Here is a 15619-nt window from a genome sequence, read left to right on the forward strand (position 1 = left end):
CAACAAATTATCACTTAGAAAATCCTAAAATACTTTTAGCACAAAAATCAGTAAGACATCATGGACCAGATGTTTAGAACTCCTTACCAAATTCGATAAGGCATTGTTCATCTCTCTATTTTTTAAAGCATCTCTCTCAAAAAACCTCTTATATCGAAATATCTACATAACTGATTTTAACATGCAGTAGGCAATTGTCAAATTTTGGTCACATTGCAACTCAGTTTTACAATTTTTCTTTTCTTTTTCGTATTCTTGGTTTCCTTTATTATTTGTTTTCACTCCACTATACCACACAGAGCTACGTGCACTTCCACTATTCGTTACAAACACATACAAACACGCATGCTCGCGTGCACATGCACACACACACACACACACACACACACACATATATATATATATATACACACACACAAACTTGCACAACACGCTCACCAACTCATACACAAAGATTGTTTAAACACTTTTCATTTTAAGTTTTACCTTAAGGTTTTTTTTGGGTTTTTTTTAGGCCGCCATCCTTGCCAAGCTTTGTTTATGATTGCGGTCTCCTGCACCTTTCCAACAGAATAGTTCGGATAATACTTTAGATTAATGATATGTTATGTAAATATTAAGTTTAGTTATTATATGTACATATATTATGTAAAAAAAATTGACTTGAAGAAATTATTGTTTGTTTATGTTGTATTATATCTTACATTTATATGTTCTTTTTATTCAGTTATGTTATATTTGGACAAAAATGCAGAAAAAAAATAAATCAAATGTAATCTTAAAGGGATTGTTTAACAATGTTAAATCTGAGATACACGGCCCTACGTATTATCAGTGTCTGTGATATGGTGTAATATTGAAGCCCTAAAAATCGCGCTTCAAAATGATCAAGAAGTGCCTCAACAAAGTAAAAATCTTTTGAGTGACCGGTTTTACCATACTCGTTTTCCACAATAGACTGTAGTGTTATGAAAACCGTTCGGCGAACGGTTTTCAAAATTTGTAATTTCAATCATAAATATCTTGATAATCAGACAGGCGATCGGCTTGTAAAAGTCATGGAGTTCCTGACTGACTTTAAGGTTTATCATTATCATTGCAGCATGAGCTAAATCCCAGATTTTGTTTCAGAATCTGAGACAAAGTTACCGGATCCCTTTAATGCATGGACAAGAGCGTACCATAGGCCATGGACATTTCTTTTTTAAAAAGGTTCTTTGTTTTACCTGCCAGTTCCCGAAAATAATTGTTTTCCATATATAATTTTAAATCTTGCAGTTTTCTTTAGGCAAGAAAGATTGCAAATTGCAAAGCCAAAACAGCCAAAAAAATCAACTTTGGCACAAAAATTATACGGGATTACATACCATACCGCTTTATAACCACGATGTAATTTGACTTTTGATTTCTTTAAATTGTTCATTACAATTGTGAATTACCAATTTGGGCGAATCCGTACAAAAGTCTGTACCTAAATATCTGCAATAATCATCAAACACCCAATTTAAATTTCTATTCAACCACGTTTCAGGCCACCGTCGACGAAACGGGATGAAAGTGAGACAACGCAGATTTGTAAACTGTCAACAAATTTGACACGGCAGTCACGGTGCAATGAGAAACCTATAGGTCGTAGTAAAACGGGATGAACCCAACAAAACGTTTGACAAGCATGCTACAAACAAAAATTGGTTATGTCTCTCCTGCCTACCTTTACGTAAATTACTGCTGTTAATAACAGAGGCGGATCTAGCATTCTGTAAAAGAGGGTGTACAGTTTCCGAACTACATGTATTTGTTGACAATTAAGCACGCCAAACGAATAAACACAAAAATGGGGTTGATGGGCTGACAGAGGGAGAGCCCTCAAGCGATTTTTCGAAGCTAGAATCACAAACATGAATCACAAATCAAAACGCCGTTGAAAAACAAGGTCACTGCGGGAAAGCGTTCTTAAAGCGATTTCCGTTAACGCTGATTCTAGCTCATTTCGAGCCCAGCCACTGAGCATCACACTGCGCAGTTTGATCCAGGAAGTATAGGTCAACTTCGGCGCGCGCTTTCTGGAATTGTTTACGGCCGACTGTCGATTGCTGTTTTGAGGATAGATCGCAATAATAAAAAAAAGAATGAGAAGGTGATAGAAGGAAGAAACAAAGAATAACATAAGGAAAGACAGAAAGAGAAAGTCGGTAGAATGATTAAAACAAAGAATAACATACAAGAAAGTGAATGTGATACAAGGAAGGAACAAAGAATAACATAAGGAAAGAGAAAGTGATAGAATGATTAAAATCAAGAAAAACATAACAGAAGGTGATAGAAGGAATAAACAAAGAATTACATAAGGAAAGACAGAAAGAGAAAATGATAGAATGATTAAAACAAAGAATAACATAAGAAAAAGTGATAGGAGGAAAAAACAAAGAATAACAAAAGAAAAAGTGATAGAAGGAATAAACAAAGAATAGCATAAGGAAAGATAGAAAGAGAAAATGATATAATGATTAAAACAAAGAATAACATAAGAGAAAGTGATATAACGATGAAAACAAAGAATATCATGATAGAAGGTGATAGAAGGACGAATCAAAGAATAACATCCGAAGGAAAAGTAGAAAGAGAAAGTGATATAATGATTAAAACAAAAAATTACATAAGAGAAATTGATAGAATTATAAAAACAAAGACTCACATAAGAAAAGGTGATAAAAGGAAGAAAAAAATAATAATAAAAGGAGAGTCAGAAAGAGAAAGTGATAGAATGATTAAAACAAAGAATAACATAAGAAAAGGTGATAAAAGGAACAAACAAAGAATAACGTAAGAATAGAAGGAAGAAACAAAGAATAACAGAAGGAAAGACAGAACGAGAAAGTGATTGAATGATTAAAACAAAGAATAATAAAAGAGAAAGTAATAGGAGGAAGAAACAAGGAATAACACAAGGAAAGACAGAAAGAGAAAGTCGATATAATGATTAAAACAAAGAATAACATGAAAAGAGAAGGGGATATAAGGTAAAATAAAGAATAATAACATAATGAAAGGCAAAACGATAATGTGATATAAGGAAGAAACAAAGAATAACATAAGGAAGGACAGAAAGAGATCGTGGTAGAAAGATGAAAACAAAGAATAACATAATGGAAGGTGATTGAAGGAAGAAACAAAGAATAACATAAGGAAAAAAGGAAAGAGAAAGTGATAGAATGATTAAAACAAAGAATAACATAATAGAAGGTAATAGAAGGAAGAATCAAAGAATAGCATAAGGAAAGATAGAAAGAGAAAGTGATAGAATGATTAAAACAAAGAATAACATAAGAGAAAGTGATATAACGATGAAAGCATAGAATAACATAAGAGAAGGTGATAGAAGGAAGAATCAGGGAACAACATAAGGAAAGACAGAAAGAGAAAGCGATAGAATGATTACAACAAAGAATAACCTAATAGAAGGTGATAGAAGGACGAATCAAAGAATAACATCCGAAGGAAAAGTAGAAAGAGAAAGTGATATAATGATTAAAACCAAAAATGACATAAGAGAAATTGATAGAATTATAAAAACAAAGACTAATATAAGAAAAGGTGATAAAAGGAAGAAACAAATAATAACAGAAGGAACGTCAGAAAGAGAAAGTGATAGAATGATTAAAACAAAGAATAACATAAGAAAAGGTGATAGAAGGAAAAAACAAAGAATAACATAAGAATAGAAGGAAGAAACAAAGAATAACAGAAGGAAAGACAGAACGAGAAAGTGATAGAATGATAAAAACAATGAATAACAACAGAGAAAGTAATAGGAGGAAGAAACAAGGAATAACACAAGGAAAGACAGAAAGAGAAAGTCGATATAATGATTAAAACAAAGAATAACATTAAAAGAGAAGGGGGAATTAAATAAGGAAAGACAGGTAGAGAAAGTAATAGAATGATTTAAACAAAGAATTTAACAAGAAAAGGTGATAGAAGGAAAAAAAGAATAACATAAGTATAGAAGGAAGAAACAAAGAATAACAAAAGGAAAGACAGAAAGAGAAAATGATAGTATGATTAAAACAAAGAATAACATAGGAGAAAGTGATAGAATTATAAAAACAAAGAATAACATGAGAGAAGGTGATAGAAGGAAAAAACAAAGAATAACATAATAGAAGGTGATAGAAGGAAGAATCAAAGAATAGCGTAAGGAAAGATAGAAAGAGAAAGTGACAGAATGATAAAAACAAATAATAACATAAGAAAATGTGATAGAAAAAAACAAAACAAAGAATAACATAAGAGAAAGTGATAGAAAGAATAAACAAAGAATAACATAAAGAAAGACAGACAGAGAAAATGATAGAATGATTTAAACAAAAAAATACATAAGAAAAGGTTATGGAAGGAAAAAACAAAGAATAACATAAGAATAGAAGGAAGAAACAAAGAATAACATAATGAAAGACAGAAAGAGAAAATTTAAGAATGATTAAAACAAAGAATAACATAAGAGAAGTCGATAGAAGGAAGAAACAAAGAATAAAATAAGGAAAGACAGGTAGAGAAAGTGATAGAATGATTTAAACAAAGAATTTAATAAGAAAAGGTGATAGAAGGAAAAAAAGAATAACATAAGTATAGAAGGAAGAAACAAAGAATAACAAAAGGAAAGACAGAAAGAGAAAATGATAGTATGATTAAAACAAAGAATAACATAGGAGAAAGTGATAGAATTATAAAAACAAAGAATAACATGAAAGAAGGTGATAAAAGGAAAAAACGAAGAATAACAAAAGGAAAGACAGAAAGAGAAAATGATAGAATGATTAAAACAAAGAATAACATAAGAGAAGGTGATAGAAGGAAGAAACAAAGAATAACATAAGGAAAGACAGAAAGAGAAAATGATAGAAGGAAAACAACGAATAACATAACGGAACAGGCCACGATAAAGAGCATGGTATACAGTGAGTCCTAGATAAAACGAAACCGAGAATTATCTATGTTTTATCATAACTTCATCACAATTATAATTGATAAATGACACATATTTGGAAAGCTTAGATCCTCCTCTTTCATTTGATGTAACTCATTATGATGCATATTTCACGCATGAGTGATTAAAATCGATTTGAAGAGAGGAAACTGAAAAGTCGTTTGGAGGGCGGCATCTGAATTTCAAAGAGAAAATCACATTTCTAAAAAGTTAGGTTTCTGCCCTTTCATTATGACACTTCAATCAGGAAAAGTGAGCAAGGAATGACAAAGTTCTGTTTGTTTAAAGTAGCCCTTACATTTTCATAATTTTAGCAAACAAATTCGTTTTCACTGGCTGCCTGCCGTAGCAAAAAGCAGAATTGACAATAGATTTAAATCCGTTTCGTTGACAATCCGCCATGAATGAAGTCTTTCGTCTACGGCTGATTGTCAACGAAACGGAGTTAAGTCTTTTGTTAATTTCGTTTGTTATGTACCTAAGGTCCACCGCGTTTCGTATTTGGGGGTTTACGAGCTGGTGTGCCCCCACCTGATAAATCCGTCAGTAATTGACAATCGTACGGCTTTACCATTCATGCCTTTGGCCGGGTGCAGAGGAATTATAACCAAACCTCATGAACCTTGGATCTCTCCCTAAAGGCCCCATCATGTATGATGAGTACAGCCTAAGATGTAGACCTAAGCAAGGGCATGTTAACTTACAAGTACCCCTGTTACCCCGTAGCTTTGCCGATGAATGCAACAGATGGCCCGTAGGTTTTTTCGCTTTAATCCCTTACCCATCCTTTCACTTTTCCCCATTGGATTTAGGGGAAGGTGTTAAATTACTATTTGTGGTTATTTTTTTCTTCTTTTGCCCAAGCGCCCATTGCAATGCTGATTCTAAAGTCTGGAGGAAACCAGAGGTTCCTGACATCTTGCGGTGGATTGTGTGCCGGCCTTGCACTGGTGTTGTCTTTCTTTTCAAGGAATGTCATATCGCTCTCCTTTCTGTTTTTCCTGTCAGGTACGAGTATGGGTGGATACAGGGGCGTCAGCAATAATTTGAGGACCCCATGAGCCCGCAAATTGAAAAGACCGACAACCTACAAGACCGCCAATTTCGGTTTCAAGAGCTGTCTGAAAAGTTATCTCTTGAACCACGAAACCGGCATGACCGAAGGCCCAGGGTGGGACCAACGTGTCGGTCTCACAAGTTCACAAGACTTTGCCGGTCTCGTGGGCTGTCGGTCTACTAGAATGTCAAGGGATATCGTTAGAAGGAATTCAGGGGTGCGGTACAACTAGTTCACAAATAGTACTTGATGCAGCGCCTTTTCCTTGCAAGTTATAGAGTGCCTTACAATTTGCACCATAAAGTCATAAAGGACCATTTAAATAATGACAAAACAATTTAAAAATTACAAATTGAGCGCATGAAATATAGAAGACGTATGCAAGGAGGATCACGCTGAATTCAAAATAAGAAACCTTAATTCTATATTCAACGTCGTGATAGTACAACATGCATATTTAGCATTATGAACATTCTGACTGATGTTCAAATCAATTAAGCATTTTGTAACGACAAAGGGAAGGGGAGTGTGGGGATTATGCATGCATATACTTTAAACCGTTTGAGACACAAATGGAAAGGAGTGTCTCTACCTTCTGATATCCCCTCTTGTGTCGGCCTTGCATTGATTTATCTGTTATTGAGTTCGAAATCATATCCATGTTAAAACGATTATCAGGTGTGATCAACAGACCTGATAACAAAGACATATTATTATAGAATTCGTGTCTTATGAATATAGGCGTATAAGATACGACATGCGGAACTGCAACCCAGCCCCGGTTAATTCGATATTACAATATTCGGGCAACTGTAACCTCATAACTATGCGGGCAGCTGAACGCATGGGCAACTAAGTACCCAAGCCAAATGTTACCAAGGGCCAATCGCTCGCGGGATTAAAATAGTTCCAACTTCTACAACCCCTTTTTGTATGTAAGCCTATGTATGTCCACACACCATTCCAGCATTTCATGACACTCCTTGCAGTTACTCGCCCACCTGTCATCCCAGTATAGCTTCCTGAGTGAGCTGCCAAAGGGTTTACCCAACCTAGTACCAAGTACGAAATCTTCTCGTGGGAGCCATAGTCCATCCATAGAAAAAAACTCGGATATTGATGTCATTTTTTTAATATAGAAAATCGTGTTCAAATTATTTATATTGAGAACATTCTCGTGCTCGTCGCACTTGAATAAAAATGCTGCGAAAATAAGAGATAATCCCCCCGCCCCCCCCCCCCCCATTTTCTTACTAAGGTACTCAAGGTTTACCTATACACAGTCTATACCTCATTCTATCCCATTCTTTTTTCCAGGATTTTCCTGCTCGTTAATCAATCTTCACGCCACCATCCTCATCTTTCAGTACTACGGAGGTACAGACCAATTTGCCTTCTTCAGTTGCGTGACTGTTTTAGGTATTCCCTTTGGATCCATGATAATGCCACCGATCGCTGAGAAGCTGGTAGAGGCGTATGGATACTCAGGCACTTTGCTCGTTTTAGGAGGGCTTGTCCTCAACCTATTTCCTGTATGTCTGACCTTCAAGGAACCCAGAACCCGTCATCAGATGGCATCGAACAGCCTTTCTGAAAACGTAACGCTTACATCTTCGGATGAAGGTACTGCTAGTACGGAGGATCCAAACGCCACTTCTGAAAGGTTGTATGAGCGCGATCCTCCATTGCTGCAGAACCGTGCCATGTCGGATCATGATCCAGAAGATCAGAATCTACCAGAGTCCGACTGTGACCAAGAAACCTTAGCACTGATTGACGAACAAGCAAACAATGGCGGACTAAGTACCTTTCAGTCAGTTTTGACAAGTCTGCATGTATACATCTTAGTGGAAGAACCCTTGTTTACGTTCCTATACCTCCAAATCGAGTTGACACTGTTCCTTGCAACGGGCGGATGGGCTGTCTTTAACGTTTCATATGGTCTATCCCAAGGCCTCAGCCTGGCTCAATCAACTTTCCTCGCCACCGCCGGTGGTACCGGTGGGCTTGTAGCCTCAATCCTCGTGTCCATCGTACTCAGATACCACCCTGACTGGTGCCCGCAGGCCCACCTCACCGGTCTCGTCACAGCCAGCCTGTTTTGCTTCCTGCAAACTTTCCAAGCAACCTACATTTACCTGTTGATGACTTCGTTTATGATCGGAGTGGGGCTCTTTACCGGGAACATGACCATGGAGCCCCTCCTGGCCTTGGTAGTTCGACCTGAGAATTTCCCCGATGGCTCTAGCGTCTATAAGTTAATGCTAGGGTTGGGCTACGTCCTTTCAGGATACATAGCAGGTATTAAGGTTGAAAATTCGGTGAAAGTTAATGTGTGAGCTTACTCTTTCTAAATACATTTAAGTCAGTTTGGAAGAAGAATAGCATGGGAGAAAATGTCCGCTAACAATTGCTCTTTAAATACCCGAAAATTCGAATTATGACGAGAAAAAGGAGAAAAGATTTGACCAAACTTCCATGTATGTATGCCCAGTGGCGTAATGAGCAAAAACCTTTTGGGGCTGACACAAAAAATCCGCATCATCCCCACTCTTACATGCAGACCCCGCTGAACGTTTTTCAAAGTGGGGTCTAGGGGCAAAGCCCCGGCGGGGTCAAGGGGCGGACCCCCTAAAGCTCAAAGGGTATGGGCATCAGTGACGGATCCAGGAATTTCTTACGGGGGGGGCACAAAATGGCATGGGGTGAAATTTATGCAAAACGATGGAGCGACAGAGCGAGGCTTTAGCGGGGGAGGGAGCGGATCGATCAAGCGGGGGTGGGACAAGGCCTGGGAGCATCTGCAAAAGTTTACCAATGCTAAAAGGTTATCTTCACCCAGGCAAACACGTAATCTTTGACTAAACAATTATCAGCTGAACAATGCATGATAAACATGGAAATATCATTTTGACTAAATAATTTTACTTCTCACCATACAGATACATTTAAAAAGGCAACATTATATTTTATGATTATATGATAGTTTGAAGTACTAAATACAATTACGATGAGAATAACTAGAGAAGTAAAAATAAAACCATTAAATGTGAACTAGTAACATTGTGCTTTGACAGAAAAAACAAATTGTGGAAATATAAATATAAACATTTAAAAGAAATAAAAAATTCTTCAATACAAAGATACGATATGAGAACTCATGGAAATGATAGAACTGAAATTAAAAGCTCTAATATGCATTAATGATTTCTAAAAATGAGGTAGGCCTACCTGATAAATAGCTGTTCTGAGCTAAACATTTGAATATCAAAGATTTATGTTTGCTGGAGTTCATTACAATATTTTTTTTTTTTTTTATTTAATTTAAAATGGTTTATTTCATTAAAAAACATTCGAGGCCCGAGAGCCGAATTGCAGTTTCTTTTACAAAGTATATATCAGTGACAAAGTAAAATTACACGTAAAACATTATGCATGGTAGCATTATGGTAGTAAAATTGGAATTCTTTTGTACATATGATATATAATTGTGCTTCAACGACCTTGGCAAATTGCTTGGTACATGTACAGAAATTCGAATTGTATTACCATATTTGCAATAAAATTATATATTAGACTTATACAATATATGAATAGAAATACATTTTTTATATTCAAAAGAATTAAATGTTTTGGTTGGAAAATGCGTAGCCAGATGGGTAAGGTATGTTTATGGGGTTTTCTTAACGTTGGTTTCTGCCCAAATAGCTATGCAAAGTCGTAACACATTTGACGAAAAAGTAAATTCTAGGTGAAAAAAAAATCAAAAAGTCTGAGTAAAAATATAAGTGTAGGCGTCAGCATAACAGCGCCCTCTATACTGTAACAGAAAACTGACACAGGTTCGACCATTCAGTTCATTGTTTCAGAAATCATGAACACAGTTACCAGTTCACTTTAAATCAATCCATTTCATTGCGATTACTGAATTCTACACACAATTACAATTATGAGTGTAGTTTTCTATATTTATGATATTCAAAATGTTTACTCTTTTACAGTATAAAAGAGAGATTTAGGTATTGAAACATTGGAGCATTGCCTCAACGATCAATATGATTGCTTCTAGTTTCTTAAGCATGCTCTTCAACAAAAGTTCTTCAAGTTTCTTCACACGTATGTCATCCAAGCGATAATGGTTGAAGCAGTGAAGATTCTTGATCTAGACTGCTTGAAAGCACAAGAAAATAAGAGATTGGAAAATCATAATAAAAAAGTCAAAATCAATTTATTATTAATTTAATTTATTATTATCAGAATGTCAATTATGAAAGGGAAAACTTTACAGTGCATTATATTTATGATAAGGTGAAATTATTTTGTGTAGTTTTGGTACCAAATTTTAGAGAGGGCCTTAAATTAGATACTTTAATTGGTATAATCTTAGTATTAGCAATTTTTGTTAAGGATTAAAAAAAAAAATTATATGGTGATCTCGATACGACCACTCATTCCCTTAAAGGTATTACAAAGCTTCGGAAAATTTTGAAAATTGGGTGGATAGTGATTCTTAACAATTGTTATATATTTGAATGCCCCTGTTGATGTATTATAAGCACTAGAAAATTCAGGCCCTAAAACACTTCTGCTTTCGAGAAAAATTGAATATAAAGATTTACCGGTGCTCCCGGTAAATTTTGATAAACCTTAAATAGCGCCTACAGCCGTACAATGGTAGCTGCGACCATGAAAATCTCAGAATAAGTAGTTGTGATATATAATTTCCAAAACGCGAATAGCTAATCGGTCGATTTTAGTCAAGAAACTTTGTTTTATAGCTTAACTAATATCTTGACCTTGAGAGGGAGCTATACAACATAAAGAGTTTATTATTTACAATTTCATAATTTTAGACTCGATTTCAACCGCGACAACGATCACTGAATATTGTAAGATAGCATACGCTTCCAATATGTGCATTAGAACCAAATCCATGACCCCATACCAAAACTTTGTATTAACTTTAAACTAAGAGACCTAAACATTAACAACAATTAATTAGGAATATCTAAAATGTCAACTATTGGGAAACGATCAAGAAGGGAAGAAGATACCTTTTGACTTCTTCCCAAGCATAGACAGTAGCTCATCATCAGAAACGCCATCGAAGCCATATGAACTACTTTGATGTCACCATGCCAAGTCACATCTGCAGCTCTGACTGTATTTAGTGAATTGCTTCAACAATTCCATACCGCACCCACTTTGAGGTCACCAATTTTGTAGAATAAAATAAATAATGACAGTACAAGTTATGTTCCTTCTTTTTTTGCAAGCAGAGGAAAAGAAATAAATCTAGTATTATATTTTGTACATCAAATTAATTACTAGGCATAACTGACCCCAAACAGACGTTTTCAATTGCCCCTACCAAACAACTACCACCCCCAATTCACATACGCAGTGAGTGTGCTTGGTACTTGTCATACAACATGATCAAGACTTAGGCTTTAGCTGAAAATATTATATACCAATGGTCATGTTCATGTACATATATAGCCTTCGCCAAAATTAGAAACACGTTTCTGTCCAGCTTTGTACTATGTCTGCTAAGTGCATTACATACTCCATATCTATATTTCCCTGTTAATATTTAATTGCTTAAGTAGCAATCATATATAATAGCAGTGAATTTCACTGATTTTTATCGATCGCAAGTTCGGTAATGAGCGTAAACCAATGGATGGCATTATACAGACCGGTCATGATTAATCATAACTCTCTATATGCTGCTAATGTGTGATTTTATTGCACAGACCATAACAACTATTCTCACCTAGATTTGTATCTGGCCTACAACATTGTTGAAAAGTAGATGTACCAGTCCAAGTGCTTCCTTCATAAAAGCGCAAAATGTATCTACTGCATCTGAAACTAAGTGAAAGCAAAAACATCATCATAATCATTACCACTGCATGAAGTGTAGGTTATTCCTGTATATTCTACTGTGCAATTTTGTGACATGTACACCATCTGGTATAGTGCTTGCTTGGAAAATTCCTTAAAACACGGAGTGGAGTTGGGCAACATTTGCTGGTATCAAGAACAATTGTTTAAACAAATTATTGTATAGGGTAAGTGACCAAGGATACTAAAGTGCTGCCGTTAAAAACACCTTGGGTGGTATTCTCATAAGTTAAGCCGGGACTAAGTCCAGACTAAACAAGAATTTTAGTTCACACTTCTATGGAATGCTAGGTTTCATCTTCCTCCTTCAATATTCATGACAAAGATAATCTACCAAAGACTTTGTTGAAATTCAGTTCATACTCATATTATCTTTTTCTTCCTATTTCATTGCAAAATTAATTTTTTTGGACACTTTTCATTGAAGGATTAAAATAATCTGTACAGGGTAAATTAGTTTGCAACAGGCACTCCATAAAAGTGTGAACTAACTAAGTACGCGCTACCGGAATACCACCCATAGACTCTAAATAAAATGTATATTTAGCTAAACTACTAATACTAAAAGTACAAGTAAAACTAAAACTAAAACAAAAGTAGGGTCTAAACTCTAAGTTTAACTTTCGTTAAGCTTAAAAGTTCGTTCTTATTCTTAGCTTTTATTTAGCAGATGTAAAAAAAAAAAAACACTTATTAAAACAATACTTGATGTGAAATGAGATAAGAAAGACCCTCCACTTAAGGTATTTAGTCTAGATGTATGTTTGTTCAGACATGATTTGGTCGTTTCAGTTTTGCATCACAAACTTCACTCCTTTATTCACTTACATGCAAATTAAAATATATGGGGCGATGTGTGGAACGGCGGTGCATTTTATATATATTTCTGCGCTCATGGACATATTATGGCTTACAAAGAATCAGAATGACTCAAAAGAGTGTATCACATTTCTTTACCTAAACAAAAACTATAACAAGCTCACCTTTTCATGGTCTGTGACTGTTCCAAATTGCGAAATTTTCACTCCCGTCACTTCGTGAAACAAATAAAAGCAGAAAATGAGCGGACGAGAATTTCGCAAAGTGACGGCCGGATGTAAGCTCAGCGCGTACTTAGCCGTCACTTCGTGAAAACAGGAAATCCTTTTACTAGGTATTTTCTTGTTTACGTCATCGTCATAGTGACATAATTCGATGTTATTGTGGTTCGAAATTTGTGAGGTTAAAAGGGACTTGGTAACATTGTCCAGATGAGAGATAGTGGTGCTAAGGTAGTGACTTCAATGCTAGATGTACAATTATAGATAATCTGAAAATTTGAGTAAAAACGGACCATTATTCATGGTACAAATTGAAAAAAACTGATCTGATCGATTCCTTAATTCTCCCAACTATATAATAAATTTAATTACATTTTAGGTGAATGAAAATTGTCACAAAGCAATACAAATGTCATTTAAGTGTTGACAGTTTTTTTTATAGCCTGTTTTATGTCTTTTTTTTCATGGAAAAACGGTCAAATTGCTCCGTTTAGTCTCATTTCACAACGCCCCCTATCGTCAGAGTCAGCAGCCTAACATGTTAGCCTATGGACGTTTTTTTTTAAATCGTTAAAAATTCATTTTTTGTTTATACGAAAAGCACGTCCACCCCGACGTACGTTATCACTAGCTCTTTCATTGGAACCCTCATGTCTCATTGACTTTGAAAGTTCACCCACCGTAATTTTTCAAAATAGGTTGCAAGCACGCCATTGCCTATAATACAAATGTGAAACAAGTCAAACTTTGGACTCAGTCTGCCAAGCGATTGTAAGATTATAGGTCAAGCACACGAAGGATAAGAAGCATGAATTATCAATTATCAATTATCACTTCTGCTATTTTCATTATGTCCATTTCATCTAACCCCCCGCCGTAATTTTTCCATTTAGTAAAAGCAAACATTTAGCCGAGGTAAAAAAGTGTATACTAATATCAACGTTTATCCGGAAAAAAAACTTATACAAACAGGTAATACAAATAACGACTTTTAATTCATGATCTTTATTTTAATATTTAATGAATATTTACTTGATTTTGGGTATGTTTTAGTAGGGTATCTCCACACCGGAGTTACGGGTGAAATTTAGGATAGGTTTCTGAACAAGCGCCTGCGAATTTCCTGATTACCGTCACTTCGTGAAAAAAGGAACGACATGTGCGGTACTGTAAAGTACTAATATAATACAATTTCTAAAACAGCCCAGAATTTATTTTTAGGTCTATCATGCAATAAGTATTTTAATCTGTCTCAAGAAATTTCGGTCGAAATGCAAGGAGAGCAGTATGTAATTTATTTCTCTCTCTCTCCTTCCCTCCATCTGTCTCACATCCAGGAACCATCCATGATCGCACACAGAGCATGAAAACAGTCTTCATTTTTCTTGGCGTTGTCCTCTTGTTGGGAGTTTGTTTGATGGCCACCCTCATCATGTGTATGTACCGCAGACGAACCAGGGACCCGGAGAAATGAATTACATTTCAGCATTATTATCTCGAGTTGTCACTGCCATCCCAATAAACAGAACACTAAAAAATAACCTCTTTTGGTAGTGTATTCTAAATGATTTTAAAGTATGGTGCCTTTTGAACTAGATTCAAACGTTATCAACTCGTGCCTTCATTTTTTGTAAAGGTACTCCTGTTCACGTTTTCATCTCACCTAAAAAACAACCAATTTATCATGCGACTGGAGTAACGTGATTCCACTAACCTCTGTAAATCAAGTGTTTATGACCAAATAACCACCTAACCAAGCAACGAGTTTGTTATCGGTTGACCGATGGTGGTGATAAATAAGTAATTATTTGGTCTTTTAAGCACCTTTATCGATTGGTTTCACAGGTTATCCAAGGTTGGTGGTAATAATCACGTTACTTACACCGGCTAATCGTCTGATTGTTCTGTCCGTGAATCTCTGGTTGTATTAAATTAGTAATTCTGAGGTGTCTTACACACCTCTTTTGAATGGTTTCAAAGTTACCATAACTTTCTTGGTGATGATCACGTGGCTCAAGCTGGAGATTAATAATCTAAGCTGTGAATCCGTGATATTCAGGTGTGAAACATAATTGTAGTGGTACGCTGATTTGGGCAACTCATTGACCTAAAGGGGGCGCTAGAGCCATAGAAGAGCCGGGCTGGGTTGATTAATTGTACGATTATTGGTTTGACTTGGTATACACCTAAACTTCAAATAGCATCAATTATGTTTCCAATAGTATGCCGGGATCGGGTAAACAACCCCTGTTTTTGAATTCTTGCATTAGATTAAAGTGTTCATTTCGATAAGCACGTTGGAAATGAATTTCTGCATCAAGGTGTACAAGTGTTCATTTCCGATAACACGTTAGACAATAGACTGTTTTTTTCCGGGGACGCGACATTCTCGCGAAGAGATAGACTCCTCCCATTTTTGTCGGTGACTAGTTCAAATCACTCTTTTTCTATTATGCTTTGTCTTTGGTTATAATTAATTAAAGGTATAACTCCTCTCTTAATTGGTCGGATGACCTAAGGGTAACTTTATATATCCCGTATTGTAATTGGTTGGCTGTGTAAGGGTCCTCCTGGTTGGCTGGGTATATCATGTATAAGCCTCTTCGGGTGCCGGAGTATTTAAATGCC

General features: G+C 35.7%; 1 protein-coding gene across 1 annotated transcript; it reads left to right on the forward strand.

Annotated features, from left to right (window-relative positions):
• Positions 1-5857: 5857 nt before the first annotated feature.
• LOC105443156 (monocarboxylate transporter 12-like) lies at positions 5858-14721 on the forward strand. Its single transcript, XM_030992626.1, has 3 exons — positions 5858-5995; positions 7362-8345; positions 14329-14721. Exons 1-3 carry the CDS (start codon positions 5863-5865, stop codon positions 14463-14465), a joined length of 1254 nt encoding a protein of 417 aa, XP_030848486.1. The 5' UTR covers positions 5858-5862; the 3' UTR covers positions 14466-14721.
• Positions 14722-15619: the final 898 nt, after the last annotated feature.

This window comes from Strongylocentrotus purpuratus, unplaced genomic scaffold (assembly GCF_000002235.5).
Source record: "Strongylocentrotus purpuratus isolate Spur 01 unplaced genomic scaffold, Spur_5.0 spur5_scaffold_20, whole genome shotgun sequence".
Classification (NCBI taxonomy): domain Eukaryota; kingdom Metazoa; phylum Echinodermata; class Echinoidea; order Camarodonta; family Strongylocentrotidae; genus Strongylocentrotus; species Strongylocentrotus purpuratus.